Source organism: Lepidochelys olivacea (genome assembly GCF_965140295.1).
Source record: "Lepidochelys olivacea isolate rLepOli2 genome assembly, chromosome: 7".
NCBI lineage: Eukaryota > Metazoa > Chordata > Testudines > Cheloniidae > Lepidochelys > Lepidochelys olivacea.
The window spans coordinates 86407249-86434084 of NC_140417.1; the positions used below are offsets into that span (position 1 = coordinate 86407249).

Consider the following 26836-nt stretch of genomic DNA (forward strand, 5'->3'; position numbering starts at 1 on the left):
AATCCTTGCTTATTCAGCAATGGCTTAAATGTTGTCCTGGTGGATGAAGTTTGGGATTACCTAAAATGCCAGTCAAAGAAATCAAAGTATCAGACTTATAGATAGTAGGTATGATATTTCTTGGACAGAAAGTTTAGACTACTTAAGGTAGATTGATAGCTGAGTCAGAGACCGAATACCACTGAGAAAACTTCTACAAAGAATGTCTTCAAGACACTTATCTTCAAAGAATCCTATAAGGTTAGAGTAAAAACTAGTGCTGCAGTCAGATCATCATTGTCAGTTAATTTGATTTCTATTGCTCATCCCAAAGATCTTGCATTATGATGGGAAGCTATTCCTTTTTGTATGGTGTATACTCAAATATTGCCAATTTACGTATAAATATTTTCAAACTAGCCTTGATGTTTTAGTAAAGTAAAAGACAAAGAATAATTAATTCCTTTTAACATGCAAGTCAAGCTTCCAAATTTCACATAGTTAAGCATAAGACACAAAGAACTATTTAAACCATTTGTTCTGGTACAAGCATATAACTAACAAAAATGTAAGAAACACAAATGTAAAAGAATTCTGGGAAAGATTCTGTTACTCAGAAGCCTTTTCTACCCACTAGAGATATTACACAAAACAAATGAATGGTGAATAGTTTAGCTTCCTTAGCAGTAATATCCCATTTCAAGTAGAGTGGAATTACTCATTTATTTTTACTATTAAAGACTTTTATTGACCATTTTAAAGATGATATATTCTACAGTGTATAACCAGGACATTCTTTGAAGCAGTGCAAAGAAAAAACTTTAGTGCTTCTCCACTAAGTGTTGATCTCAAAAGTCAACTGTATGTATTAGAAAAAAAAGTGACATTTCACAACTGACCAATTTGTGCTGCTGTTTCATATTCTTGGCAATGGTGAATCAAGGAGTTTTAAACAAGTATTAATTAATAAAAAATTCCAGTGGTAGAAAAAGTTTCTAGCATGCATGCTGTTCTACACATTCCAGTTAGGTGTTTGCTACAGTAAATGGCATTTTTTCCTTGGTGTAAGAGAAAGCACTGGAGTTAGCTTGCACTCAAAGGTTTTGGTTCCTGTGGTGGCAAATTTCCCATTCAATCCAGTTTTGCTTAATGCAGAAAGTTCAAAGCATTTTTTTTTAAAACACACAATTATTTAATTTAGCATCCTAAGGGGAGGGAGGGGAATCTGTGGTTTGAGATTAAAATGCTTTCATTTTTAGTTTAAAAACAAAATCTGCTTTTCCAATACTATGGATTTTCTACATGCATTGTGAAGTAGACTTAGATGACACAGTTAATGGAAAAGTTAGCTTCACGTGTGAAAAATATTAGACCAAAATATTGTTAGACATAAATGAGGGAAGATTCTTTACCATGACATTCTGATATTGAAAGTATACATTTATATCAATTTATGAGAAGTGTCTGATGCCCAAACATATGTGATTTTTTCCTTGTCAAAAGAGAATTACTTGTATGTGTTTAGTGTAGGATTTCAGCAAAGTTGAATCCCACACAATACAAAGCAATGGGCATAACATGTTAAATAAATTGGGCTACAGCTAACAAAATTAATTGCAACAGTTAGAATTAATATCAGATGCATGGCTTTATTTTCCCCTTTGTCTATAATTCACATGCATAACTTAATATTTTGATCTTTTAATTTTAGAGCAAGCACTTACAAGGTTATGCAAGATTTAAATAATAGCCAAGACAAATAATAGAAAATGCATTTTATTTATATGGAAAAAGCTACAGTAAGATTTGTAAAAGGTCTATGAGAATATTATGTTGCCAACAGAGGGGGAAAAAATCAGTCATGAATAGCAACAAACAGAACAGTTACATCTTTCTACATAGCAGTGCAATTAGTTCACATTGCAATAAAATTAAGTCAAGTATGCAACAGAATAAAAAAAACCAAGTGTTTCTCCATAATCAGCATGTTAAGAATTACAGTGCAAAGATCATTTTAGGTTTTAAGAAATCTGCAATCAGTCTCTATAATAGCCCATAGGGAGCAACACCTCATTGATTTCATTACTAGCAGTTGTATCATGTCAATACTGTGCTAAAGGGAAAAAAGTCTAAATGAATTAATTTGCATGGTAAATAAAATATATTTAGTCTATACAGTAAAAAAATACAAATTATATAACAACTAACAGAATGAAATTTTGAACGGACTCATGAAATTGACAACATATCTTAAAGACACATACAGTATTTCTCATGTAAAGCATCTAGTTTTTCAGCAAAAAATAAGTTGGTTCCTTTACAACTGCATTAGGGATCTTGTAGCTGAAGATGCAGAAGTCCAAGAGTCTTAAAAACCACAATAAATGTCTTTTGCAAAGCATACAAAAAGGATAAATAGTCTCATCACAGTTTTAAGATTATTTTTGGAAGTTTGTTTTTTCTTGCTCCAGAAACACTTACATGGGTAAAAATTAAAAAGGGCCTCATGGTACATTGAAACAGTCAACTGTGCTCCATTTACTTCTAATTTTGAAAAAACCTAGAATTTACAGTACTCTGTGGTATATATGAAAAAGTCTTCACAAGTTTACATTGCATATTTCTGAGTCCATTCTCTTGCATGTCTGTTGTATCTGTATGTATAGAAAGAAGGCATTTCAATGAAGATAGGTATATATATGATCCACAGCATCTATGTAAGTACTCAAATGATGCTTTACTGGCTCTTTACCTTTTGGGATTGATTATAAACTTGTGAAATATAAAGAATGTTTTACATAGTAACTCTCTTTCCTCAAGAAACAAAATACGTAATTCATAGCATATAGATACACATGCTCAGTTTTGGAGCTACCTAAAAAAATAAAGTCTAACCACAGCAGTCTTCGATGATTGCATTAAAATGTAAGAAATCTACAGTTTGTGCATATGTAATCAGTCTTTTGCTAATAGTTCTACAGTGCACTAAACAGTGCCAAAATCAACAACTCTAGCATACTTATGACTATTAGAAACACATTAGCTAATTAATACAGGCAAGTAGTAGGTCATTAAAACAATGCACACCATATACTGAAGCACAAGATTATTTTATTCCACCATCTGTTTCTCAATGTCAACTCTATTTTGGCTGTAGAAATTCACTTTACAGTAAGTTAATTTAAACAAGTTTTTAAAGACTTTTCCTAGAAGAAAGGTAAGAATTGCATTAAAGCTAATTACATATCATTAGACTGAACAAGGTCAAATTATTAATGTCATTATTAGAAAGTTATTTCCAAAATATCATTTAGGTATAAAAGGTCTTATTGAACTAGGTCAAAACCTAGGAAGTTTTTTTTTTTGTAATTCTCCTTATAGTTGTCAATTAGTGTCACAACTAACAACATATGAACTTTGACACTCAAAAGGGAAGTAATCATGCTTCTCCGAAAGTATCATTTGACTGGATTTCTATCCTTGGGCCTTTTCCTTTTCTCTTCCTTTCTAAGGCTGGCCAGAACTCCCAAATCTAGGAGTTTGGGGACTGCCAACTCTCTCCATGCCTTGGTAGCAGCACTTGGGTATATTAAACACCTGACTGTAGGCTCTGTAGCCTCTTGTGCCCCCACCTGTTAGTTCCTTCTTCAAATAAAAGGTTGAAGCAAGAACTTTTGCAAAACCTAATTGCCTCCCTTTAAGATGCCAATATATGTAATTAGTGCACTAACTGCAGTAGTCTCCATAATCTGCAAAACACATGCTAATGGAACATAACTCCTTGGACTTTAAGTTAATATTGGTAGAAGTCGGTGTATAGCATAACCAGAGTTTAGTCAGCCATAACTTTCACAGACCAAATCTGAGAGGAGATAAGTTTAATAGAAAGCCAACCAAAGGATAACTTCAATGAAGCAGAGTTACAGGCAAATTTTCCTCTCTCAAACCATTCCATACCGATTGGATTCTTAGTCCTCACTTTAAAGAGGGAGTCTCCATAAACCAAGAGATTCTCCAAGAAACTGTATGGGAATTTCCACACCACCTTAAGAAATGTGGAGACTTTTCAACACCACTCCCCCGCCCCCCAATCAACAACAGGAGGAAGAAATATTGAGTAAATGAACAGGCAAAGGCTGAGCCCTGGTTTCTTCATCTTGAGAACAATAGGGTTTGTATTATAAGGTAGATATACAAACAAGTTCAAATATTGGGGCAGGTGCTTGCAAAATGGGTCAGACAATTTGATTACACCAAACATCATAACTGGCAAGAAAAAACATCTTAGCAGTCTGCAAAAATATCCACTGCATGGACAAGGAAGACTGTTTCAGCAGAGGAATATCCTTTAAGACGACCATAACCTCCATCTAACATAAGCAAAGACCCCAACACAACTTGACAAATAGAACAGTTTTCAAATTGAAAACAATCTTCAGTTACCTTCAGAAAACTGTGCCCAGTGAGGAGGAACTACGGCCCATCTGCAGGTGTACCAAAAAGTTCCTGAATGGATGAGTATTAAAAAGCTAAATCGGATTCTATCTGTAATATGTAGATGACAGTCAATGTCACACATTTTCCTGGTAAGTACCTTTCATCTTAGTGCTGCTATTAATGAGTATTATTGCAGCAGGCACACACAAGCTTGTTCACATGTTACAAGCAGTTGTGATCTCTTCCAGATATTCCATACAGGCTCTAGAGATCCTGGACCAATGAGTGTAACTGATTAAGGTAATAAAGAAAAGGCCCCCGAGGCTACCAACAATTAGCATAAACACCACGAGTGAAATAGTGCCCCACTGAAGTCAATGGCAATACTCCCAATGACTTGAATAGGGCTAGGATTTCAGCCAGAATCAAAGGTAGCCAACATGCATCCCAAACACAACATCCACCAACCTAATAGTGTCTACCAAATACTCGATCCAAAGAGTGAACAATATGAATTTGTGGAATCTGGAAGGGCTTAAGACCATCACTAAGAGCAAGACATTGCGTTTACTGCATCTTCACTGATATTATGTATTGTGTTTTCAGGCCCACTAAAATGCTCTTATGTGGTTCAGATGTCACAGGTACTCGAATACTGTTGCAGAACACAGTTTAGGGCATATGCTGCAACAGAGTTTCAATATGTCTGTTTTAGCAAAGAGTCAGACCACATCCTGGACTTGGACTATCCAAACCAAGAAACAGTATGTCCCACAGGACCTCTAGGAAGAAAGTTCAATCTCCCAACTACTTTGAGCACCCTGGTGTGGAAGACTGGTGCACCTCCAAGTTACTCTGTTATCACATCAATTGTTCATTAGAGTAGTCAATCATTCCACCATTTGGAATGACTGTTAAAACACTCAGATTGTGGTTATAGGACCAATGGATCCATATTCCTGCTGAACGTAAGAAAAAGGTTTAGAAACAGGAATTAGAAGAAGGAAGCATATACAGATGTTCCTGTCTCATTGGAAATAAGCAGCTTTACTTGTGGAGGAGATTGTCTCAAGTACAAGCTCTCTGAGATACAGAGCTCCTCCTCTGCCTTCTCCCCACCCCCTGAGCTACCACCACCTGGCTCTTCAAGCCACTCTCACAGTGCTAGTGTCTGATACACCAGGGGAAAGCTCCAGAGATTCAAAGACACTGGCATTCCAAATTTACTCCAGGGAACCTTTTGGAAATTCCCAAATCTGGTCTGCAATATTCTGAGGGCCCAGAGCCTATAGCCACCCCCATGTGAAGTGCCCCATAGTGTGCCAAGGCATCAACTTCCTGAGATATCCAGAGACAATCCTCTAGAGTCTGAAATGCTCAGAGAATTCATATTGCACAGCACTGTTCTGGAGAGAAGCTTCCACTCTGTGCCAAAGACCTGGAGACTCAGCTGACCACAAAACACTGGTACCAGACGTTCCCGGGGCTACAGCCATGCAATGTACTTGGATCACAGTGCTTCAAGCCACCCCATGGCAGGGATGTGTAACAGAGTGCTGCCTGAAACCATCAAAATTCAGCTTTGGGAGTTCCAGGCGCGCTTTGAGAACAAGACTAAGACCAAAAAGTAGGAATCCAGTCAATATGATACCTTTAGAGATTAAATCCTTTCAATTTAAATCTCTTCTGCACCAGAAGTATGCACTACTGCAGCCACTAATTGCCTAGGTTGCCATCCAGATACAAGCTATCCCACCAGTTCTAAATTGAGGTCAAGGTGAAGAAAGGTCTATTTTTGCTGTAGGATTTTCTTGTTTGTTAGATGAATGTGGCTATGGAAAAAACTTCTCAATATTTTCTATATTTTAGACAGAAGTTGTATTTGGGAAATCAAATGTCAAAATTTAATATCCATGTTCAATATCTTTTAACCTTTTAGCAGAGGCATAAGTCTAACAATTCTTTCATAACAGGACCAACATCCCATCTCAAATAATATATTCTGTTATTTGTCCTCATGTAATTTAAAACTAATGTAAACATACAAAAGAAGTGTCAAGGTTGTATGTACAGATTTGTGCACTAAAATATTAGGAAATATCAATGTTGATTTGTGTAACCCTACAGTCTACTAAAGTGGTTTAGTTGAAGTTATAAAATTATTACATGGGTTCTTGTTAAAATTCTATTGTTTAAAGGCTTAGCTATGTATATCTTTGGTATACCTAAGTTTTGAGAGCATATATGAAGAGAATGTCTTCGAAGAATGAGAGGGAACGTTTTATGTGTAGCAGATTAAAAGCAAGCCTCTAAATATCAAAAAGTTATACTTACTTTTCCTTGTCTGACTTGTAGATTTGTGCAATATCTGGTACTAAAGGGTCATCAGGATTAGGATCACAAAGTAAGGAGCATATGGACAATAAAACTAAAAAAAAAAAATAGATTAAGGAAGGGATTACTGCTTTGTCTTATTTTCTAGAATACCTTACTATATACAGTGATAAATTTTGGGAAACAAATGCACATCATTCGTATTAAATCTTTATACTACAAGTCTGCCCAGAAACCTCACTCAGGATCATGGTCCCATTCTGCTCAATGCTGTACAGACATACATGAGGATATGGTTCCTGACCCAGAGAGTGTACACTCAAAGAACTTGATGCAAAATACAACAAACCATGCAGACCCATGTGCCTGTGAGGAATTCATTGCAGGACTTAGGCCTTAGAAGTGAAACTGACAATTTTGACTTACACACGTTAAAGAAAACTACATACGGTCATGTGAACATTTTATCAGACTGTAAGCCATTTTGCTTTAAAACCAATACAATTAGTTTCTTATTGAGAGAGACTGACTTTCTGACAGAGGGCTTAGGGCAGGGTCACAGGATCAGCATGTACTAATTACAAATGCATCTATTTTATGTTCTGTGTCACTATCGTGCAACACCAGATTTTAGTGTATTTTTTCATTTTGTAGCCATCTTAGATTTATTTTCTCCAGTAAGACTGCATATGAAAATTTTCACCCAATTTGAATACACTAGGTATTAGATTTTTAATTCTAAACACTACAAGTTTTGCCACAAACAGATGTCAGTACTAATTTCTTGGCATTCTCAGGCAGATTTAATTTTACCACATTAAAAGTAGTATTAAACTGAATTCAAAATGATATTTTGGGCTGTAGCAGTTTCAATCATTTTGTGCTGAAGTTTTTGGCACTTACTAATATCAACATAAGACACTAATATTTGACAACTCAAGTTGCTTGACTGGTCACATTGAGCAGTGACCACTTTAGCAGACATATGGTCACATCAAAGTCCTTTAATCCTGCTCAGCAAGAACATATGTGCAAGTGAAAACAAAAACTTCCATCAACCATTCAGGTGAGGCACCAGTTTGAGATATGCAACATATACGCACATGAACGAAATTAAGACTATAAAAGCATTCTACCTAAAGTGTGAACCAGGGGACAGACCACTCACCACTACTAATAAAAGAGCATTTAAGAAAAACATGGAGTGTAGCCTTTAAATCTGAGACAATGATAAGATGCAAATGGCTGACATCTTTTTTTTCCTCCCCCTTTTTTTTTTTTTTTAAATATGTCCTCTGACATTAATAGGGAACAAGACAATGGTTGCTCAGTGACAGGACAAGTGGCCAATTTATACAGAAAGCTGCAGATCGAATATACACAAGATGTTCCTTACGCATCTACCCCGCAATCAAAGTAAATTTAGAGACTTTTTATGTAGCTATTGAGTCTGTCCTGCACAGAATTGGGGTGTGTGGGCAGCAGCTGCATTATACAAGAAGCTATAATAGCTGCACCTGAATGGAGCAATTTAGATCAGATGAAGACTAACAATTTTGTCTTGTTCCAACTGAAAATGTAATGACACTATTCTAAAAGGAGACATTGTTTAGGGCGTTATTAAGTACCTAAGGAAACATTACATTGTTTAACCCTGTACATTTTTAAAGAAGTTCCATCATTAATAGTTGGATTGTATTTTATATCACTATATACAGAGTGTCAAGGAAATGAGTGGGTAAGTGTAATGAGTAGTATGGATGAGAAATGAAAAGCAGTTCTGGTGCCTACACTTGAAGAAAGATACACCTTATGTGGAACTCCTACAACCCCAATAATATGAAGAGCTGTGCCAGGCAAAACTATCTAACCTCAGCCTTACTGTTCCAAGAGTAACATGCTTCAAAACTTGAGAAAATCTGAATGCTACACTAGATTGGTTAGATAATTCAGCAGTTTTATTTGCTGAAGATTTGAGGGCCAACAGACTGTGCAATCTCACACAAGAATGTGATATAGTCAGAACAGTTTCCCTTACCCCCACAAAAGCATAATTAAAAGGCTAGATTTACCCCACAAGATGATGATTCAGAGCCAGTCCCGATCACCACCCTAAATTCATCTATTTATGCTAACATGTAGCAAGGATCTCCAAAGCAGTGAGCCATCTGATATTTTAGATCTGCCTCAATACCAAGCCATGGATAAAGGACAGGATGGGTGAAGGATAGGATTTTCCATTTAATTGGAATCTCCTTGCTTTTGTGGGTTTACGATAAATCAGAAAACATACAGTTTACTCTCTCCTTTATATGCGCATGTAGTGAACGTTTTTTATACACTACATGCGCATATAGAGGAGAGAGTAAACCTATTGTTTTGTGATTTATTTTTTTTTTATATATACACACACACACACACACACACTACAGAACTCCCCATGATATACCAGCTACCCTCCCTTGGAGCACCCCCTGGAAGCCCTTTGTGCAATCATAGTTACGTCTCTGCCTCAGTTTCCCCTGGTGCGCTTTCGATAAGTTCAATGAGGCTTGTATTCAGTGAACAATGCCCTTACAGGGGTCTGGGTTTATTTAATCAACGGCCACACGTGGTATGCAAACAAGCCTCTCCTTCTGCCAGAAGTCCCCAGGCTTCTCTGCTGCTGACACCTCTGAAGTCTCTCCCTTGCTAACTCAGGGTCTCTCAGGCCTCCCTCCCTGGGAAGCTTTACTGTCTGTCTCCTCTGGCACATTCTGGGTGTGGTTCCTCTCCCCTGCTCTGCGAGGAGATTTTACTGGGAATAGTCTCCTACCCAGCCCCATTTAGGAACAATCTCAAGAGCTTTCTCTCTGTATTCTGGGCTCCTACCTGAGCCCTCATAATCCTTTATAAGGCTCAAGTGTTCCTTAACTAATTAAACAACACCCAGCTACTTCTCCAATTAACTATTCACAGACAGATCTGTGTTAGCTTATCCTCCTTAACTGAGCCAGTCACAGGGAGGCAGGGTGCCTGACCACTCAGAGCCAGCGCCCATGACACCTCTTTAATGTTAAAATACTAAATACAATGCCTACATGTAAATTCTTTTTCCATTCCCAGCGTCCCACACTTAAGTGGCACAACTTGAATAATAGTTGCTAGTCATATATATGATTCACTGACTAATGTGACATCTGAAGTGTAAAAAAGGTTGCATGATCTGAAAGAGTCAGGAATCTTGTGGAATTTCCCATTTAAAATACTGTGTAGGATAAAAGTTCTTGCTACTGCTGTTTTCCAGCTACTGTCAGTGTAGGAATACACAGTAAGGCTGACCTAAAAATGCCATATTATCATCAAAATGTTCACCATCATTACTATTACAGATGCATAAAATCATTAGCACGTCTATGGAGTTACCTTTTGATACAGTCAAAGCTGGTGACCACTGTGACCTCAGGATATCAAGGCAAATACTCCCATTACTGTTTATGTTTGGATGGTATATTTTTGTTGTGAAAGCAATCTGTGAACAACAAACAAAGAGGTTAGCTTCAAGCTCTGCTTATTACAACTGGCACCATAAGTGTTGCCCCTTTAATATCCAGTCATTTATTTTTAGAGTTGCTACTCACAGAAGTAACACAATGTGGACTTTTATCACCACTAATCATAGAACCATAGAATATCAGGGTTAGAAGGGACCTCAGGAGGTCATCTAGTCCAACCCCCTGCTCAAAGCAGGACCAATCCCCAATTTTTGCCCCAGATCCCTAAATGGCCCCCTCCAGGATTGAACTCACAACCCTGGGTTTAGCAGGCCAATGCTCAAACCATAGCCTATTGTACAAATATCTGACCCTATAACCCAGTTTTAACATTTGGTCTGCTATATTAATCAATATGAACAGGTATTTGACTTTATTGCTTTTAACTCAAAAAATTGGGTTTTAAACAGGTAAGACACAGAAACAAAGCCCCAACCTAGGACTTTTATAACACTTTTAGGACAATTAAGTATTTACCTTTGGTGGTTTGAAAGGATAGTCTGTTGGAAAATGTACTGTGAGAAAAAACACTCCCCCTTGATATGCACTATCAGGCTGTAAAAGACAAAAAACAGGATTTATGCTACTGGGTTTTTTTTAAGGGTCCTTTCTGAATTTAAAGAGCCTTCTCAAAACTATGGCAACTTTGGCAAAATCTATTCACCAACACACAATCTATTCTATTATGGCAAAATCTATTCACCAACACACAGCCCAAGTATGCGGGCATTGTGCTGGGAAGGCATGCGGCTGACAATGAGGGATGGAATCCTCCCCCAAGGCTGTGGAGCAACAGCGGAGCCATCCCTGACCACTACTGCAGAAACCCACACCCTACTGAACATCACTTTTTGGGAGAAAAAAGAGAGAAGGAAGAATGTTTGGCTGGTGAATCTACTTACTTGCTGATCCACCAGCTCCAAGCTAGCTCCCCCTGCATGTTTGGGCAGCGAAGTGCTCCTGGAACTCAGTTCCATGGCAGCACAGAACCTCTGAGCAGGCCCTCCTTATCATGCCCTCTGTGCAACAGAACCACAATTGCTCTGCTACAATCAGGGCCTTCCTCCAGCTTTAAGCCACAAATATACTTACCTTCGGAAGGGATTTCTCTTTGCAGGTGCAAAGAGTAGGGTTTTCCAACATTACTCAGCTGATCATGACGACATCAGGGAGTTTTTAAAACACACAACATCTTTGTGACCTGTACAATCTGTGAACATGCATTTTGTTAGAGAACATGTGCACAGGTTTAAGTCCAGGTTGCACACAGTTAAAAGAGAAATATCTTTCTGTTGCAGTCATCTGTTGAGGAAACCCTTCATTTTCATAATTATGAAGGAAAAAAACCCCAAGATTAGGCGGTTGAGGGCCTCAAAGCTAAAGCATCCCTGTGACTTCTGACTAAGAAAAAATAATAGTTTCGAATTTCTTTGGTATCCTTAATGTAATTGCTAAGAATCTGATGCCTGCAACAAAATAGTGCAAGTACGCTGGCTTCTCAGATTCCCTATGTAGATCTAAGGTGGCCTGTTGCTCTTTGTTTTGGAGGAGAAGGGGAAAAAAATATCTATCTTAAAAATCACCATAAATATCATTTTTACTTATTTAGGAAAGAGTGCCATAGGGAAAGCCATGTGAACACTTCATGTAAAGATTTCAAATGAAGAAATTTTTCAGTAAGAGAAAAGTTTGAAAACAGTACTGCTAAGAAGTCAGTATTACGTAATACCAAACCAAAAGTGGTTGTCACAATACTTCTAGCTAGGAATAAGATGACAGTTTGCATGCATACTAAATGGACCTGTCCATCTTAAAAGCTTTTAAGATCAAACAAATTTAACATTGATGAAGAGGAAAAACAAATTTACACTGCGTTTGGCATGTACCACATATAAAAATTCAGAATGAAGACAATCCTTTACTTAATCGCTTAACGTTGGAGAACTAGGCTTGGAAGGATTAGATTTTTATTGGTAAGTGTCAATTTCACCAAACACATACAAACCAACAAAAAATATTTCCATCAATACTAATCAAAATGTACAGATAAACAAGTTGAGAAAACTGCTGCTTAAGAACTTATGAAAGTTTGATTTAAGATATTCTCTTTGTATATTTTGACATGTGATATTGACAATTTGTGTTTTAATGGTTAGAAAGCTTTACCTTAACCAGGTAAGTGAAAGTTTAAATTGATAAAAATAAAAAGATGCTTAAAATAATTGTCAAAATGATAAAAAAAGAATTCTGCCAAATCTACAACTCACATACTGTACCCTGATTTATAACACTACACAAAGGCTCCAATAGTTAGATTATGAACTCTAATGTTTTTTGTAGGGCTGTCAAGTGATTAATCACACTGTTAAACAATGGATTACCATTTAAATGTTTTCTACATTTTCAAATATACTGATTTCAATTACTACACAGAATACAAAGTGTACAGTGCTCACTTTATATTTTTATTACAAATATTTGCACTGTAAAAAACAAAAGAAATAGTATATTTTAATTCATCTAATACAAGTACTGAAGTGAAGAGAAAAGGAGTACTTGTGGCACCTTAGAGAACTAACAAATTTATTTGAGCATAAGCTTTCATGAGCTACAACTCACTTCATTGGATGCAATCTCTATCATGAGAGTTGAACTTACAAATGTAGAATTATGTACAAAAAAAATCTGCAATCAAAAATAAAATAATGTAGAAAACTTTAGAGCCTATAAAGTCCACCCAGTCCTACTTCAGCCATTCGCTCAGACAAACAAGTTCGGTTACATTTGCAGGAGATAATGCTGCCTGCTTTTTGTTTACAATGTCATCTGTCATTCTGTTGTAACCAGCGTCACAAGATATTTACATGCCAGATGTGCTAAAGATTCATATGTCCCTTCATGGTTCAACCACCATTCCAGAGGATGTAGGTCCATGCGGTTGACAGGTTCTGCTCAATAATGACCCAAAGCAGAGCAGACCAACTCATGTTAATTTTCATCATCTGAGTCAGATGCCACCAGCAGAAGATTGATTTTCTTTTTCGGTGGTTCAGGTTCTGTAGTTTCCGCACCAGAGTGTTGTTCTTTTAAGAGTTCTGAAAGCATGCTCCACAACTTGTCCCTCTCAGATTTTGGAAGGCACTTCAGATTCTTAAACCTTGGGTCGAGTGCTGTAGCTATTTTTAGAAATCTCACATTGGTGCCTTCTTTGCATTTTGTCAAATCTGCAGTGAAAGTGTTCTTAAAATAAACATGTGCTGGGTCATCATCCAAGACTGCTATAACATGAAATATATGGCAGAACGCGGGTAAAACAGAGCAGGGGAGACAATTCTCCGCTAAGCAGTTCAGTCACAAATTTAATTAACAAACTATTTTTTTAACGAGCATCATCAGCATGGAAGCATGTCCTCCAGAATGTTGGCTGAAGCATGAAGAGGTGTACAAATGTTTAGCATAGCTGGCATGTAAATACTTTCCAATGCTGGCTACAAAAGTGCCCTGCGAACGCCTATTCTGACTTACAGGTGACATTGTAAACAAAAAGCGGGCAGCATTATCTCCCGTAAATGTACACAATTTTGTTTCTCTTTGTGATTGGCTGAACAAGAAGTAGAACTGAGTGGACCTGTAGGCGCTAAAGCTTTACATTGTTTTGTTTGAGTGCAGTTATGTAACCAAATAAATAAATAAATAAAAATAAAATCTACATTTGCAAGTTACAATTTTACGATAGAGTTTGCAGTACAGTATTTGTATGAGGTGAACTGAAAAATACTTTTGTTTATCATTTTTACAGTGCAAATATTTGTAATAAAAATGATATAAAGTGAGCACTGTATACTTTGTATTCTGTGCTGTAACAGAAATCAATATATTTGAAAATGTAGAAAAACATCCAAAAATATTTAATAAATTTCAATTGGTATTCTGTTGCTTAACAGTGTGATTAATCGCGATTAATTTTTTTAAGTTAATTGTATGAGTTCACTGCGATTAATCGACAGCCCTAGTTTTTGTTGTTGTTGTAACTGTACCTGTAAAAGTTAGCTACTGGTTGAAAGTTAGTATCTAGAGAGATACTTTACCCCTCCAGACTTGTCATTTGAAACATAGTCAGTGTGCAATATTTACCTTGAGTGGACGCAAAAGTAGCATACAAGTTATCCTACTTCCAGACATGGGACATTAATTCTGAAAGTGAATTTTAGTCCTGTGCTTTCTACAGTCCAGCAGGAAATTGGAGCATTGAAATATATGTCATTTTTCATATGTCTCTCAATATCAAGTGCACTATGCGAATATCATGGCCTTCCCTAATGCCAGATATGGATGGAAGATGGACTGAAAAGGGATCTGTTCCCATTCTCCACTAGATAAGTATATCTTCATTCTTGTGCAAGTTCAATACATGGAGAGAAAAGAATGTTTCTGCTACAGGATATTAAAGGTGAACTGAAAAGGGCAGGGAGCCGGATGAGGGTGTGTGTTATTCAGGTCATTAAGGTAATTCACTATTGGGACAAATTCTAGATTTCTTTTAAAAGATTTCCTCTACTTCCTCCATTTTTTGTGCTGAACAAGCCTCACAGCATTGTTAATGGGGACATTCACCACATACATTTCATCAGAACTCTACGTCCCTTCACAGTTTTGCCGTTCACCTTTCAGTAGTGCAAAGGGGGTAGAAGAAAGGAAGCAGTCATTAAATCAGAAGGGTAGCTTCAGCTCATGTGAATATGAATCCGCTATTGATAAAGCAGGCCCAAGTCAGTCAGTCACAGAGCTTGTGGGTCAGTGGCAAGTCGGATAAAACCACCAAGAGACAGTGTCAGACAACAGGTTCTAATGTTCCATTGGTAGGTTAAGACCTAATCCTTTTCCTGAGGAGGCAGGAGTTGTATTTAAATATGCTGAAACAAGTTGTCCCAGAGTAGTCACAACTCCCTTTTTCTCCTTTTCACCCTGTAATGCTGTTGCTCACCTTCTTGTCATCAGATTTGGCTAGGGCCTCAGTTTCCCCTGTTGGCTCGATGGCTTAGCCCTCCAACGGAACCAAAAATCCTCTCTCTGTGGTAACAAAAAGTCCAAAAGGAAAGACATCTGGGCTATGATCCCCTTATCAGGGTCTGGGTAAAACATCTCTTCCCTCAGAGGTTCACTCTATGTATTTCTCCCAAATATTCCTTTGCTCAGATCTTCTTCAGGCTTCCTTTTCAGGCTTCTTTCTGTTCTTAAGCACTTTTCCTTTGACAAAGTTAGCACTTTTGCCCTTCCCTAACCACCTACTGGGGAGAGAGCCTTACAGCAAATCCTAACATCTCCCAGACCTCCTTCAGACTGAGGAAAGCAGATCCGTTATATACAGCAGCCTATGGTTTCCATGATTGCTGTACAACAAGTCAAAACATTGCTGTTTTTGGTAGAACCACATCACAGGAATGGGAGGAACTTTAACCCTTTAAAGACCCAAGCGCACCCTGTGCCACGACAATTCTATTTAGAACTACTAAATGAATTACTATAATGGTTTTCCATTTGGACTGATAAAGCTAACATATAACAGTATTTAACTGATCATCCCTGGGGAAAAAGAGAAACAACACACAACAGGCTTTTCATTTAGGAAACAGAATAGTAAACCAAAGGTTCTATGTAGACTGATGTTGTTTACGGTTAAATTGTTTTTAGTTTCAAGAGGAAAAGGAGGGATTTTTTACGTTTTACTGAAAGTGAAAGTTAAGTGTGACAAAGTAGGTGGAGTATGTAGAATACTTTAAGTACTAAACTACTACAATAGCAAAAAGTTTCCCCCAAATATTTAACCTGAATATCTGATAGTTTAATCCAAGACTATGGTGCTTATAGGTGTGCAAATGCTTGTATGAAATGAATCCTTTCCACAATCAGAAAAGTCAATACCTCAGGCCTACTTTCTAAGGGGTTTAAGATTATTTCAATTATATGAATTACATACTTACAGGTCCCATAATAGTTGCTTGCCAGTGGAACACTGAAAGACAAAACACATTAAGTTTTTAGACAATTTTTCTCCTCCCTCAACTGACAAAAATATACTAAGACCTTTGCAGTAAATGATTAAGAGCTTACAGTCATCTCCAACAGGCCCTGCAGAACAGTGGGCAGGTGGGTCACGTTGCAGATCACTTAGTTCCTATGAAAAACATGAAAATATGGTAAATGATTAAAAATATTTACAAGGAAGAATGAGGTAACTAAGAATCAAGCCAAATTCAGTTCTAATCATACTTAGATTAAAATAAGACATCTAGGACATTTAAAACCAAAAAACAATAGAAATGTAAGTGCCAGTGAAAATGGAAAGTTTTCCCAAATAAATAAACATTCCTTGCAGTGTTTGCAACTCAAGAACTGCAGTACTGTGCTACTGACATGTAAAATAGATCTGCAAATTATAAATAAATCAACTCTACAGTGAAATGTCAAGCGTAAGATGAAAAAAATTAAGATTAAGTGTTATTTTAAGTTCAATTATTTAAAGTATTAAGGAAAAATTTTAAATGCTTAACTGAGTGTTCCTTTAACTTTGCAATGTTTTGCATAACCTAATCTTGGCCCCATCCATCCATGTACATTAACTGATTTAAACTAGTTTGTAAAATGTCTGATTTTCCCAAAAGGTGCTCCACAAATGTACTGTTATTAAGAATACTCATAAATGAGCCTGAAAGCTAACAGAATTTAGCCTCCCATTGATATTTCTGGATAAACAGCTTCTTTACTTTCGTAAATCTTATTTTTCAGACTTACAAAACAAGAAAGGTTAAAATTGAACAGAAATCTTCATAGAGTATTTTACAAGTATGATATTTTTCATTACGAAAGGGTATAAAGTCAATCTTGGCTAATTTACCCTTCCTTGCTGTTCATGTTTTTATTTTAGTCCTTAGATATAGCCTTTCCAAAGGGGAATATTGCATATGTCTTCCTTGTCCCTAGCTACTATCAACAGTCCTCCTTATTGGAGGTTGTGACAACCACCCTCTTTTTTTAAACACTCCTGCTGGGTAACCACCTGCTGTTGCTGAAAGCCACTATCAGTGCCTACTGTATTCATGTTCAGTTAATAAAAATGGAATATAAATTAAAAAGTGTAGAAACAAACTCAATAGCTGCCAAGGGTGTAAGAGCTCATGAACAAATTTTTGGGATGGAAAATAAAGTTAGTTGTTCCTTAAAATGAGACTATAGTAATTTATTAACAACAAAGGATACCCAAGGGCATGAGCACTGGATTCACACATTTCAGCTGATGGAGGCACTGCCTATTGTATACTGAGCAAGCGATAAAGGGGTTTATGAAGCATTGCATTTCTTGTTTGTATTGTAATTAAAATAAATTTATAGTTACTTTCACTTCATGGGAAGAAATTAAATGCAATATTCCCTTCAAATAAGGTGTCACCATCTCCTATTCTAAGAAGTCAGTGTTCAATCAGCATGCTTAATTAGCCAATGGTTGATTACAGAAAGACTGCTGAAACATTTAAGATGAATAGCTCATTTTAAATTGTACTTTCAATATCGGTTATTATAACCAATTGTTCTGATAATGTGGGCACATGCCATAAAATCCTTTAGTCTAGATACTCTAATTAGAGATCAGCCCTAGAATTTCTGGATTCAAAGAAGTGTTCTATTTACACAGTCCTATCTTTTTTGCTGAAGAGAAAGACTAACAAAAGACTGAAGTCCATGCCATCAGCCAACATCATTAACAGGATTAGTTTTCAGAATTTTTATACCAAAAGAGATTAGAAATCCCACTTTTCCTCCTCCTTGCCCCAATATTTAAAATCAAAGTGTATGTCCCATGCTTACTATAGTTACACTTTTTATTTTTTTGCTTGAGTGTAATTATATATCACAACCTCACTTTCTATTGATTCCCCCTAGACAGCTACTGGTTTATCTGCTTTTGAAATTAACTTCCCACAAGTGTCTAAATGCATTGCTTATACTCTTAACATGAAAATGTAATGATTCTTAATTCTCCATGAATTTAAGAAGCCTAACACAGACTAAGTAACACTTCATATCATGTTGCTTAAATAAAAAACTTTTTACCTTTTTCCCAAGATTATTTTTATCATCCAACAAGTGCATCATAATTCAATACAAAGAAAACTATTAATGAGCAAACTTTAGATTATGGTTCTCAACAGACAATATTTTCCCCTACACATGTATGTTACTGTTAGGTTAAATGTGAAATTCTAAGCCATAACTCTGCTCCAGGTCAATCAGACAATTATATATTTACATTGGCAAATACAATTTTGCTTTCTTTTTATATTTATTTTGCTAGTTTATAGGAACAAATGAAAACACTTTTTGAATTGTAAGATTCAAATTAGTGGATGATGTTTGACCATTTGCATGCACATGTGATTATATATTGAAACACAGATGTGTTATTTCACTGACAGTTAAGTGTATGAACGTCTCTTTACATTTCAATTTAGTGGAAAAAATAAAGTTGTGTACACTACAAGACTACAACACCCTTTATTTTTAAACTTAGTTACTTCAAAAATGTGTCAAAAGCCACTTATTTAAATTTTCAAAAATAATTTTTCTGAAGTAAAATACATCCAAGTTCCTCCACACTCGAAACAAGAACAGCCAAAAAGAATTTTTCAAGTATTTCCAAATAATTAAGTTTGAGCTATGAACAAGCATCAGAAACCGCATTTCCTCTTGATCACTAGAGGTAAGCCCTGGAAAAATAGTAGCTTATAAAGAAAGTGTCTTCTCAACGAACCCTATAATACATGATAGCCAAAGTCCATGAACAGAGATGAAAATGAAGGGTTCTGAGCACCAACCATAGGACAACAGCTCTTCACAGAAGAGCCATGTGAACAAATTCACTGAGCTACCTAACATTAGATACAGCAAGACCTTAGAGCATGCATATTCATACTTAGCACCAAACAGTGATAGCCTCTCCCCAATTTTCAAAGATTTGCTAATTACAGAAGACTCATCTGCAGAACCCCCAAGTCTAGTTTACACTGCAGCACACTACTATACATTATGAAATCAATTAGAACTTACAAGCATCAAGAGTCTCAGAAGTGAATTTTGTATATATTTTATTTGTTTAGTGCTGACTACGTACATGGTGCTGCACAGTACACAGATAACAGGAGATGCTGTTCCTGTCCCAAGGAGCTTCCAGTGTAGATCAGACATTGTGCAGTCTAAATCTATGATTTTGATGACACAAATCTATCAACTCCCTTGTGTCCTATGGCAAAGCAGATCACTGACCAGAGGCAGTCAAGGGGTCCCTATTAGTGTGAGGCAGATTAAAATGCACTCTGGAGTACAGAGAGGGAAATCTGAGGGACTCAAGACAGGTTTGTCACAGAGTTGGGAGCAACTGGTGAAGTTTAGTCTAGTAGTGAGGACACAATGGACAAGCCTTACTGTTCTGCCTTCACTTATTCGCTAATATGTGAGAATCCTTCATTTACAATTATCTCCTGATCATTAGCTTTTGGCTGGTTTGGCTATAGCTCTCCCATGGTGTAGAATACCTCTTTTCAGGTATTAGTTTGCTCTAGGAGCCTGTGTGCTGTACACCTCTGAAAGTGCCTTGTCTGGAAACAGTGTTACGGGATAGATCATCAAGAAAAAGATATGGTACAGCAGAAACTATGATGCTGATACTAGCGAGATGTTAGAGTACCAACACACACTAAAAAAAAAGAAAATATGTTCACTTACTAATGTTCACTATATATTACAGCTCATTTCCTTAGTAGATACTGCCATCTTTAACATAAATGTTATTAGAACTATTAATCTGAGCAGACACTTGATCTCACAGAACTCCCAAGTCCCATAGCTATTTTTAAGATATAAAATTTCTAGCTGTCATAAGAACACTCAAGCTTAGCCAGAGACAGTATGTCTATATAGACATGAATTTCTAAGTGACTTCATTGCATTATCTGCCAGCCCTTTGTTCTTCCCAGAGTTCTTTGAGGTACTTGCTAAAGCTATGAAGACCTCACTGTATTCTATCTGCTCAGAGCCCTCTATATACCCCCATAGACTTAAGGCCCCACAACATAACCACCAACATTTACAGTAAACCTGAACAGTCACTGAGTTCTAGTTGTCATCTTCTCAGGTGGGCTAAAAATGCCAACTTAAAACTAAATTTTATAAGATACCTTCATCTAGAGTTAGTCTTTTTAGGTTTTGTAATCATGTAGGAAAACTGTACATCATTTAAGGAGACGATGTCAGGGTATTTCATCTTTTTTTAACTGGTTTTCCCTTAGTTTAATGATCCATTTGAAAGTGAAATCTGGTTCCTTACCATTTTTCTCATCCATGCATGCTAGTTTGTTATTGTAGTACCATTCATGAAGCTTGGCTGATGACAAAATCCTCTCCACCCCCTTTTTTTTTTTTAAATTTCCAGAGGGTGAGGTGTTCAGGGGAAAAGGGGGGAGGGGAAGAGGAAAGAGACCTGAGAATACAAACATCTTCACTTCCCAAACTAGAAGAAAAAGGTGTCTAATTTTGGACCTACCAACTTCAGCTTCCCTTCCATATCTACTTGTAACAGGGTTGGCACCCACCTCTCCTGAGCGCCCCCTCTGGTTGGGTGTGTCCACAGTCTTTAAACCAGTCCCAGCCCTGCCATCGAGCTGTATCCGCAGGGCTTCCTCCCTGGAGGCAATGGTTTTGCCCACTTAGTCTGGTTTGGCCCCAGTCTTCAGCTTGGGCATCCTGACAATTCAGTCCCCTTCTGGAGGTTTACTGATGTCCAATTGTAGGCCATTTCTCAATGGCCTACGGGAGGGAAACAGGGCCCACCCACTACTCTGGGTCCTGGCCCAGGAACCTTCAGAATAGTAGCCATATGCCACTGTGTCCCTTTCGTAAAACTACCTTCAATTCTCTGGGCCACTTCCCTGCAGCCCCAGCCTTCACCAATGCCTTACCCTTAGCTCAGGGCTCTTCTAAGATCAGGCCCCCTAGCCAGTCAGGAGCTCTTCCTTGCTCCCCACTAGCTCTGAACTGTCCATTGTGCTGCAGTTCCCTTTGCCAGCCAGGAGCCCTTCTGCGCTCCTCTAGCTCCAGCAAGGAACTGAACTGTCTCTGGAGCTCCCTTTTTACAGGGCCCTTCTAGCCTGTTTGGACAGCCTCTCCAACTGCTCCGTATCTGGGACGAGTGTGGCAGAACTCTGAGGCCTCCAGCAGGGGGCCTGTGGGCCTCATCCACCCCGTCACACTCCTCCTTTGGCATTTCTTCAGTTATTTCAGATTAAAAACAATTGTGTAGTTAAGATAGTCTTAACTACAGATAAACCAACTGATTCTCATCTCCCCCATTTTGAAATACTAATAAGGTACACAGCACAAGCTCTTAGTGTACAAATTTATTCACAAGTCATTCAAGCACCTAACAGATGCTATTCCTTAAAATATTCTGACCATACAAGTTGTGGTATTCACTCCAACACAAGGAAGATTAAAAAAAGATGGATACATAAGGAATGGGATGCAGATTAATGCAGAAAATATAATTCCTTTATGTAAAATTCAATGTTGCAGTCCGCATTTGGATTACTGCATACGGTACTGATCAACCCATCACAAACAAAAGTGTAGAAATGAGAAGGGGTCCAGAAAAGGCTTGGCAAAACTCACGTATAAAAAAAAAATTAGAGAAGATTGTGACTGTTTATCTTAGAAAGGAGACATAATAAAAGTATATAAGATAAAGAATGATATAGATCAGTGGTTTTCAAACTTTTTTTCTGGCAACCCAGTTGAAGAAAATTGTTGATGCCCAAAATTCAACAGAGCTGGGGATGAGGGGTTTGGGAGGGGGCTGAGGCAGAGGGTTGGGGTGCAGGCCAGGAATGAGGGGTTCAGGGTGCAGGAGGGGGCTCAGGGCTCTGGGGTGGGGGGGTCAGGGATGAGGGGGTTGGGGTGCAGGAAGAGGCTCCAGGTTGCGGGGGGGGGTAGGGTTGGGACAGGGGATTGGGGTACAGGCTTATCTCTAGTGTCTCCTGGTCCCTACCTGTTCTGACACCATGCTGTGCCCCGGAAGCAGCCAGCAAGTCTGGCTCCAAGGCAGAGGTGTGCAAGCAGCTCTGCACGGCTCTTGCCCACAGGCACCACCCCCACAGCGGGTGCAGAGCCTCGTGGCCCCTCCCCCCCCTTACGAGTCAGACCTGCTGCTGGCCGCTTCCGGGGTCCACCGTGGTGTCAGAAGAGGTAGGGACTACTAGTTTTTACTGGCCGGCCACTAGGGTCCCTGGGTGCTGAGCAAGGCGACCCAGCGCCTTGCATTCTGCAACTCAGTACTGGGTCATGATCCAAACTTTGAAAAACTCAGTGTCTGTTCTCCTTGGCTCATAACACAAGAACAAGGGGTCGTTCACAGAAAGCAAAACATGGCAAATTCGAAATGGATAAAAGGAAATACAGTCAAATTACGTGTTATGTGAAAAAGTAACATTGCCACAGAAATTCAGGCCAAAAATTTAGCAAGATTCAAAAAGGGATTGTAAATTTATATGGATAAGATGATCAACCAGAATTATCATGACTGATGATGATTTGGGGAGGGATATTAAGCCTCATCCTTCAGGGTTTGAGTCAGTCTCCATATATTAGAGATCAGGATGAGACCTAACATGGGGGGCAAAATATCCCAGATCTACCCACTGTTGAGTTCCTACATCTTCTTCTGATGCATCTGATACTGGCCACTGTTGGAGACAGGATGCTGAACTAAATGGACCTGATCCAAGATAGCAATTCCAACATTCCCACTTGCGTGCTGGCTATTGTCATTAAAGCAGTCCCAATTTGTAACGAGGACAGCAACTGGTTAAAAGAGTACTAGAGCAACACCAAAACAACTTTAAATACACTCATACTTTGCATTTATAAAGCACCTTTCATCCAAGGACCTCAAAGCACTATGCTAACATTTTAGTGAACCTTAAAACCCATGTGAGGTAGGCAGGAATTGTTTTCATTTTACAGAGAGGAAAATGATGCAGAGAGGGTTAAATAACTTGCTCAACAACACAAACACAGTCTGTGGCAGAACAGACTTAGATCTCCCAATTCCCAACCTGTGCTTTAATCTCTTGATTTTACCTTCAGCAGTTGGTACATTTGAAGTCATATCTTCACTAACAGCATGTTAATTGGATACTACAGAACCACCAACCTCCATTTCCACCATCAACCGTAAAGTAATGCAGAAATCAAGCAATTATTCATGTGAACAGAGCAAAATAGTGGGTTAGATGAAAACAACACATTAATTTCACAGCATCAACAATAGCAACATGAAGTACATATCAGTTTTATAACCTTAGATAAGCTATACGTATAAATATTCCGAGCACCCATGTTTCTTACCTTTCATAACAAACATCTCTTTTGTTGCAATGAAAGACTGATTCTGATAGGGCAAGTAGTATTTGGGAAAGAGAGGTGGGTGGCTTTTTTTAGAAGAAGTTTTCTCATTTAAATCCTTGACATTTACAGATGCCATTTACAAACTCATTTGTGATATGTTCAAGGGCCAAATAGGCTGACAATGTTTCTAATTGTGGATCGGATAGAACATTATTGGAAAGAAAACCAGGATTAGTTAGCTATGTTCTCAAAACGTTAAAGTTGTAAGTATAACATTTCTGCATCAGCATAATAGCCTGATACTTTATATGATGGTACTTTACCTTTGACCGAGTGGCTCACAACTAAGGCTATGATGTAATCACGGGTATTTTTAGTAACAGTCACGAACAGGTCATGGGCAAGAAACAAAAAAATCACAGCCTGTGACCTGTCCATGATTTATACCATGAATACTCCTGATTGAATTTTAGGTGGGGTGCTGCCACCACTGGGAGCAGCTGCCCCAGGGGGGCCCGCCGGGGGGGGGAGGGGAGGAGAAAAGGGAGGGAGAGGGGTGGCGCCAGCCACAGCTCTGGCCAGCGCTGTAAAGGGAGTCCCAAGGAGGCCAGTGGCCACTCTGGCCACTGCTAGGACCGCTGCTCAGGCAGTCCCCAAGGCCAGCTGCATCCGCTGTTGCTTGGGCCGTCCACGGGGCCAGCTGCTCGGAGCTGCCAGAGCAGAGGCTGGCACCGGAGCCACTCCGGCAGCGGGACCCTGAGTGGCGGGCTGTAGAGCCGCTCCAGCAGTGGCAGGTGTGACTGTCCCTGGAGCCAACTGCTCGGGTAACCCTGGGGTCAGCCATATGGGCCACTGCAGGAGTCACGGAGGTCGTAGGAAGTCACAGAATCCATGATCTCCATGACAAACATGGAGCCCTAGTCATAACAGTATAGCCTTACGCTCAAGATAAGAAATGTGTCAATAGTCAGTTTGATCAATCTCCTGACATTAATGACAAATTAAAAATGGGATATCCTACACATATGCTGTTTCCTTGATTGTTGCGGCCTAACGTATAAATGACTGAAAGAATTCTCCCTCTGCTACACCCTCCCCATCGTTAAACCACAAAACCCTACATTTATGCTTACTTTGCTTGGACATAACAACCGTGCCTTGACCTGGACTGGTCTTTCCTTGGTGCAGAGTTCCTGCTAGATGTCCAGGTTGTATATTTCATGTGATAAAGCTGCCAGATAGAAACATGCTCCTCAGACAGATCACGACAAGATATCCTAAATGACAGCCATCACAGTGGTTAGTAGCAGCTACATTTCCACTGCAGTTGTGTCGGACCTAATGTGGCAGCAGCAGGGCACTTAAGTGGCTTATCAGTAATTATTATTTTTTGTATTATCAAAGTGCCTAGGAGTCTCAATCATGGACCAGGACTCCATTAAGCTAGGCACTGTACAAATAGAGCAAAAGCAAAAAAAGATTGTAAGCTCTTTGGGGCAGGACTACCTGAGGTCTGGTCTACGCTTAAAAGTTACGTCAACACAATTATAGTGCTCAAGGGTGTGATAAGTTCTGTCACTCACAAAGGTGGTGTTCCTAAAGCGACGGGAAAACCCCTTCCATTGCTCTAGGAAGCATATACAATATAATGCTACCGCAACATAGCTATGGCACTGTAGCCATGCCACTGTAGCACTTGTAACCTAGACATGGCCTAAGTAAGAGAGTCCCCTCTCTTCAAAGTGAGACACTGCTAGCCTTTGCACACAGTATGCAACACCGGGAAGGAAATGGTCAACTAAAGTACATAGCAAGCTGCTTTACTGAGCAGGCTCTTATTTACATTTCTATCACATTCAGAGATTTAGGAGAGCAATTCTTACAGAGGGGAACAAGATGAATTAGACCCATACAAAGTCCCTCTGAGATTAATGAAGGATGTATCAGAACTGCTGTGACCCCTCCACCAAAACACTGATCCTGTCTAGAAGCAACATGATCTTCTGGTGAATAAAGGTAAGAGCTGAGAGACAGGAACCCCAAATTCTAGTCTCAGCTCTGCCACTGACCTGCTGAGGAACCTCAGGCCAGTCACTGGCCATACCAGAATTAAAGCAGTTTCTGAAGTGGCATTGAACACAGTTCCCCCTTGTTTACACTTGCAACTAAACTGCATTGTTGACACCTGCTGTCAGCACCACACAATATTTCCTTTGTATAGGCAAGCCTTCAACTGCTTGTTGCCTCAGTTTCCCCAGCTGTAAGATAACTGTAACTGCCCACCTCACCTGGGCCTTGTGAAGGTTAATGTTAAACTGTATCCAGATTGCCATGCAGCTGCGAAGCATCATTACTATACTGTGCTACAAGTAATCCTCCTCCAACCTACAGACTGACATTCCACTTCCATGGGGGAGGAGAAACAAAGAACAGTCTCCCAGAAGCAATAAACTACCGATATCCCCATTGGTATAGCAAAGATATGAAAGCCCCACTACGCCGAGGAGCAGAACTACAGCCAAGATCCAACACCCATTATTCTACCCTTTGACACACGACGTTCTCCTCGGCGCCCATCCAGCCTCCCTTCCCCGAGACAATCCTCCCTCTCCCCTACCACCGGCTTCCCTTCTAGCACGATCCTCCCTCTCCCCAGCTCCCCCGCCATGTAGCCCTTTCCCTGCAGTTCTCCCTCTCCCCCATAACCGCTTCCCCGACACTAGAGCCTCCCTCTCCCCTCACCAGCCCCGCTCCCACAATACGATCCTCCCTTCCCCTCGCACCCCCCCCCCCCCGTGGCCCCGCTCTCCCGCGACAGAACCTCCGCCCGCTCCCACGGAGCCCGGGCTCCCCGCGGCTCAGCCCCAGGCCCGGCGCCCAACTGCAGGGCCCGGCGCGGCCGCACTTACTTTCTGTATCCGCTTCAGCGCCATGGGGGGCGATACTGCGGGCTGGGACGCGCTCCGGCTCGGGGGTCTGGGAGGCGGCGGCGGGCGGCTACTCCCCAGCTGGGCGCGTGCGGTCGCTCCGGACGGAGGCCGGGCTCAGGACGTGAGGGACCGGGACCGGATCCTCTCCGCTCTCACTCGCTGGCTCTTTTG

At 39.4% G+C, this 26836-nt stretch overlaps 1 protein-coding gene across 1 annotated transcript; it reads right to left on the reverse strand.

Moving 5' to 3' along the window:
• Positions 1–1739: 1739 nt before the first annotated feature.
• On the reverse strand, positions 1740–26836 carry UBE2D1 (ubiquitin conjugating enzyme E2 D1). The gene is made up of 7 exons (XM_084634107.1): positions 26645–26836; positions 16395–16458; positions 16265–16296; positions 10761–10838; positions 10156–10261; positions 6751–6844; positions 1740–2633 (listed from the first exon to the last, which is right to left on the reverse strand). The coding sequence occupies exons 1-7, from the start codon at positions 26666–26668 to the stop codon at positions 2588–2590; spliced, it is 444 nt and encodes a 147-aa protein (XP_084490233.1). The 5' UTR covers positions 26669–26836; the 3' UTR covers positions 1740–2587.

Excerpts from the sequence above, each read along its gene's own strand:
- UBE2D1 (XM_084634107.1), bottom strand. The coding sequence starts at position 26,668 with ATGGCGCTGAAGCGGATACAGAAA. Across the intron at positions 16,297-16,394 it reads AGGGCCTGTTGGAGATGACT|TGTTCCACTGGCAAGCAACT; the intron begins GTAAGCTCTTAA and ends TTTGTCTTTCAG. Across the intron at positions 10,839-16,264 it reads AAGCAACTATTATGGGACCT|CCTGATAGTGCATATCAAGG; the intron begins GTAAGTATGTAA and ends TGTCTTTTACAG.